Source organism: Panthera pardus, unplaced genomic scaffold (assembly GCF_024362965.1).
Source record: "Panthera pardus isolate Hobbes unplaced genomic scaffold, ASM2436296v1 HiC_scaffold_11, whole genome shotgun sequence".
In the NCBI taxonomy this organism is placed as follows: domain Eukaryota; kingdom Metazoa; phylum Chordata; class Mammalia; order Carnivora; family Felidae; genus Panthera; species Panthera pardus.
The window spans coordinates 70,720-76,062 of record NW_026526666.1 but is presented as its reverse complement, the minus strand read 5'-3'; the positions used below and the strand labels follow the sequence as shown (position 1 = coordinate 76,062).

The 5,343-nt window shown below is 48.7% G+C and overlaps 1 protein-coding gene across 3 annotated transcripts; it reads left to right on the top strand.

The window, feature by feature from the left end:
* The first annotated feature begins 1,344 nt into the window (after window positions 1-1,344).
* IVL (involucrin) lies at window positions 1,345-4,298 on the top strand. 3 transcript variants are annotated; one of them, XM_053889384.1, is made up of 3 exons: window positions 1,345-1,465; window positions 2,860-3,242; window positions 3,420-4,298. In XM_053889384.1, exons 2-3 carry the CDS (start codon window positions 2,883-2,885, stop codon window positions 3,990-3,992), a joined length of 933 nt encoding a protein of 310 aa, XP_053745359.1. In that variant the 5' UTR covers window positions 1,345-1,465; window positions 2,860-2,882; the 3' UTR covers window positions 3,993-4,298. The 3 variants fall into 3 exon arrangements, with proteins under 3 accessions (XP_053745359.1, XP_019295123.2, XP_019295124.2); XM_019439578.2 differs by having other exon boundaries at window positions 2,860-4,298; XM_019439579.2 differs by lacking the exon at window positions 1,345-1,465 and adding an exon at window positions 1,815-1,946 and having other exon boundaries at window positions 2,860-4,298.
* The last annotated feature ends 1,045 nt before the right edge of the window (window positions 4,299-5,343 follow it).

The window sequence follows — 5,343 nt, the reverse complement described above, 5'->3', positions numbered from 1 at the left end:
TTTACACACACATTTGCACATACACAATGCTAAAATGTTTAATAGTGGTTATCTCCAAGTGGTGAAATTCACCATTCATCCATTCCTTCAACTAATACTTATAGAGCACTTTGTATATGTGATGGTTATGATGGATTCTGGGGACATTGCAGAAAACACAGCAGGCAAACCCCCTGCCTTATGGAGCTTATTTTCCAGTGGGAAAGATAAAAAATAAGTAAGTGAACAAATCTCGACTATTATTAGTGAAATGAAGCGAACCAGAAGATAAGCCTCTAGGTAGGTAGTCAAGGAAGGCTCTCTGGCAGACCCCAACACTTATACTGAAGCTAAAAGACACAAAGAGTCAGAGACCCTGGAGGAGCTTGCTGGTTGAAAGAGAGTAGACACCAAGCCCTGAGGTGGAGAGCCCTGGACTTGTCCTAGGAACTGAGGACACTTTGTGAGGGCCTTTGAAACCATAGCAGTGAGTTTGGATTTTATTCTGGATGAGCTAGTCACTTTCAGCATTGAGGAGGGATAAGTTTCAACCCTTACTCTGAAAGATTGCTTAAGCTATTTTTAGAGAATCGTTTGGAGAAAGCAATGAATGATTTGGTGTTGATCAAAACCATTATGCATTTCAAAAAAATGTAGAAAAAAGCAATAAAAAGCAATCATAAAAAGCAATATTTATTATTTTATATATTGTGTATTTAATACTTGTTTCTTTGCCTGGACTCATCCGTGCTTTGGATTATTTATGAACATGGCTTTCTTGAGAACTTCTGTAACTACACACTTGCACATGGGACCTAGACAGCCCCTAGGTCACAGCAAAAGACTCTTACAAGCCTTCTACTCGATTCTTTAGGTCTAAAGTCTGACCCCCTCCAGCCAGGATTTATTTCCACATAGAGCGGAGTTATAGGTATTTCCTGAGAGCAGACAGGCTGTGGGCTAGTGGTCTGGCAAACTCATCCCTCATGAGATGTGATTCTTCCACCTTGACACCACATACGCTGGCCTGAACATCCTATAGAGGCATACAACTTTCAATTCTGTGCCCTTGGAAATGAATCGCTAGGTCTAATTGTGAGAATGACCCTGTTTTGCAAGTGAAGAAATTGATATTCAGAGAAAAGGCTTGGCTGAAGTCACAAAGCAATAGAAAAAGGGGACAAGTTTCCCAAGATGCCTCCCTCACCTCCCCATGCCCAGGTCAGATGAGTATCACAGGAATGACAGTCCCCAGAGCCCTCTGTGAGTCTCTGTGAAAAGGGACCCTGAGGGGTTTTCTGCTTCAGGTGCCTGTGATGAATCAGGAAAGGGCTGGAGGAAGTTGACCAACTTGAGTGGTGAAACCAGTCCATCTTCTTCAAGCAGGGCAGGAGGCTGGGCTGGGGAACCATATAAGGGCACCCTGGCCCCTGCTCAGCTCAGCACTGCACTAGAGGCCTCCACAGCTGTCCCCACTGTGAGTCTGGTAAGTACTAGCTGGGAGCCCTGGGACTGGCACTGCACACTAGAGTGTGGTTGTGTGGCTAGCCTGGGTGGGTGCGTGGATCACTCTCAGACTGGATTCAGCTGGACTCCATGTCTTTCCAGATGGACTCAGGTCACTATGCTGAGAGACATATGCCACGGCATGGAAATACAGAACAGAGAGCAATCTGCTCCTCTCCTGTACCATCTTTTCTTGGTTTGATGTTTTGGAGAGAGACGGGGAGAGAGACAGAGAGAGAGGAGAGAGAGAGAGAGGAGATGGGGATGAGAGGAGTAGAGCCAATTTCTTCCCTGAACTGTCTTACTTGGGCTGTCTGTGATTGTGCCTTCATCAGTGGGCAGGGGTTGAGGGAAATGCATGTGGCTCTTGCTATGCTGCAGAATGGAGGACTGAAAAATGGGGAAAGACTTCTAATTGGAGAGACCTAGGCAAAGCAGTGGCAGAAAAATGCAACTGAAAGGTACAAGACTTGAAAGAACTCTCTCCACTTCTCAGGAACCTCCCAGGCCTTCCCTCCACCCCACCCCACCCCACCCCCCAGGTGCTAGGGCTGCAGTGGAAGCTCCAAAGGTCATGAGAGAAAGCTATGGAGTGGAACAGGCCAATCTGCTAACTTTTCAGAGGAGAAATCTGAGGCCCAGAGGGGCTAAGCGACCTGCTCAGAAACAGGCAGCCTTTCAGTGCGACACTTAAGCAGATTCTAGGTCATGTGACCAGTCCAGGGCATGTGCCATGACCCTGGCATGGACCACTGATTTTCTAGGACTCAGGAGTCTTCCAAAGTCCCTTTCTTCCTAGGGACTCACCTCTTCCCATCAGAGCTCATCGTTCCTTCTTGGTCAGTGGAGATTAGAAGTAAGGGCAGAGGCAGGATGGCTCAGTGATTTAAGTGTCCAGCTTGGTCTTAGCTCAGATCATGATCTCATGATTTGTGGTTTGGGATCAAGCCCTGTGTCCGACTCTGCGTTGACAGTGCAGGGCCTGCTTGGGATTCTCTCTCTTTCCTTCCCTCTCTGTCCCTACCCAGCTTACACTCTCTTTTTCTCTAAAAAAAAAAAAAAAAAAAGGAACGAGGGCAGAAGCAAGGATTAGGCAAAAAATGGCACCCAGCCGACCCTTGTCCAGAAACTTCAAAGACAGACCTCTTTGTTGGCTCTTTCTGGGAACAAGAGGTTCCCAGGAGGGCCTTTCTTGGCTGTCCCCCTCCTCCCCTCCACTCTGTGATTCTGGGGAACAGCAACCCAGAGTGGGTAGGAGAGCCCCAACCCAAGGTAAGAGAAGGGATGCTGAGAAACCAGGCACTGCTACAGATTTCAGGGATTCATCTACTCCCTCTGCCTTCAGTCACCCTTCTGACCCCTCCTGTCTTTTAGGTTGATCTAAAGCAGCTTCCAGGATGTCCCAGCAACACACTCTTCCAGTGACTCTGCCTCCCACACTCTGTCAGGAGCCCCTCAAGCCTGTTTGCCTTCCCAACAATACCCAGCCCGAGCAAGTGAAGCAGCCAACCCCATTGCCTGCCCTATGCCAGAAGATTCCCTCTAAGCTCCCAGGGGAGGTCCCCCAGGAGCATGAGGAGAATCATACAACTCTCGTGAAGGGGGTGACTGAGCAACAATGTGAGCCACAGCAGCAGGAACATCATCTGGAACAGCAACAGCAGCAACAGCAAGACTCACAGCAGCAGGAACAGCATCAGGAACAGCAGCAGCAACAGCAGGACTCACAGGAGCAGGAACTTCACCTGGAACAGCATCTGGAACAGAAGCAGCAGCAGCAAGAGACACATGAGCAGGAACTTTGCCTGGAACAGCATCCAGAACAGCAGCAGCAGCAGCAGCAACAGCAAAAGTCACAGGAGCAGGAACTTTGCCTGGAACAGCATCTGGAACAGAGCCAGCAGCAACAAGAGTCACAGGAGCAGGAACTGCACCTGGAACAGCATCCAGAACAGCAGCAGCAGCAGCAAGAGTCACAGGAGCAGGAACTTCATCTGGAACAGAAGCAGCAGCAGCAAGAGTCACAGGAGCAAGAAATTCACCTGGAGCAACATCTGGAACAGCAGCAGCAGAAAGAGTCACAGGAGCAGGAACTGCACCTGGAACAGCATCTGGAACAGCAGAAGGAGCAGGAAATACAGCAGCAGCAACAAAAGGAACAGTGTGAGGAACATCAGGAAGCAAAAAACCTGGAGCAGCAGCTGGAGCAGGAGAAAGCACAAAGGAAGCAGCAGCAAAAGGAACAGCTGGGACAGGAGAAGAAGATCATGGGCCAGCAACTGGATGGAGATCTAGCAAAGAGAAATGAGCACCTGGAAAAGAGAGAAGAGCAGCAGCCAGAGCCAGCAGAGCAGCAGGAAGGCCAACTGACGCAGCCTGCATTTGTCCCAGCTCCTGGCCAGGTCCAAGAGCCCCTACTAGTCCATCCACTGAGGGGAGAAGTCATGCCCCTCATAGACCAACAGCAGCAGAAGCAGGAGGTATATGGCCCCCCAAAATATAAGTAAGCACCCCCAGTCTCAGAGGCTCTCAGGCCATCCCACACAAGTGACAAGAGAGCCAGTGGCCTCTCTTACCTCAGGTCCCCAGCCTGGTGGCCCACTTCATCTGTGAACCTGCCTAACCCTGTCCTTCTGCATGTTTCTTTGATGGGGCTGGGAGAAGAGAAAGTTATTGCCCAGAACCCATCCCTAATGAGCTCAGTCCCAACAGGTGGCCATGGCTTCTGTCACTAATTCTGACTTTGTCCCCAGTATTATAGTTGAATCTGTGAGTATTTACAATAATACAGAATAAATCCTGGAAGTCTGGGATCCTGTATTCTCTTTGTCTTTTCTCCTCTGTCTCTCACCGTGTAAAGAACCTGTGCGTGAGTCAATGGTTGAAATGGACTCTCTTGGCCAATTCCCAAAAGAGGACAGACATCTTTAATTCTGTTCCCCAAAGCACCCAGTGCATTCAGCAACTTCTTAAAAGGAAACAAAACCAAAACCAAACCAAACAAAAATAACTTCACTCATGTACCTGAAATCAATGTTTTCCAATTGCTGGTCATGAAACAGGGACAAGTTATTCTGGTTGGGGGAAGGAGAATCTGTCCACCTCATTCCAGCACTGCCTCACACCACACACTAGGCTCAATCCTAGCCCCTGACCAAGCTCCACATGTTGCCTCCGATCTCCTTTCATCTCCTCACATCGGGGACAACCATGGGAAGACAACACCAGGGAGGTGTGGGGCTCCAGCTGGGTTCTTGTCCTTTTCTGGGTGTTCTGTCTGTAGAATAGCTTCCAAGAATCTTATGAACTGTCTACTTGGCTAAGGAAGATTTTAAGAAAGTGATAGGAGCAGAATTGAGCAATGTGAGAAGAGGAGACAAGCTCAAGACTGGTGTCTGATGGGGAAAGTGACAGTGTGACTAAAGAAGGTAAAGATTGGGCTTGCTGTAATCATGGGAGTGCCAAAAAGGCTGTAGAAATACAGACCCAAGGCCACTGCAGTCATTACCCTTGATGACACTTCTGCAGTTTTACTGCCATCAGTCACATCAGGACTTGGGACACTCTCTCTCCTAAACTCTACTTTAATGCTTCAAATCACCTGCCTTTCACTATTTAACCCTATCATTGCAAGCAGGTTGTCTCAAGCCACCCCAAGCTATTTTATCACAGCAATGAGTATGTGTCTGGGGTATATTGAGACGTCCATAGGCAGCCAGATTCAACAGACCTGAAAGGCACTTGGCCTCCCTCACTCCCCGCCCAACCCCAGCAACACTCACCATGTCTCCCCCTTAAGTACCCTCTCTAGGGCAGTGATACCACCATCTGTGTATTCACCTCAGGAGAGACACCATG

Coding starts and splice junctions, on each gene's coding strand:
- IVL (XM_019439578.2), top strand. CDS start 2,883: ATGTCCCAGCAACACACTCTTCCAGTGACTCTGCCTCCCACACTCTGT.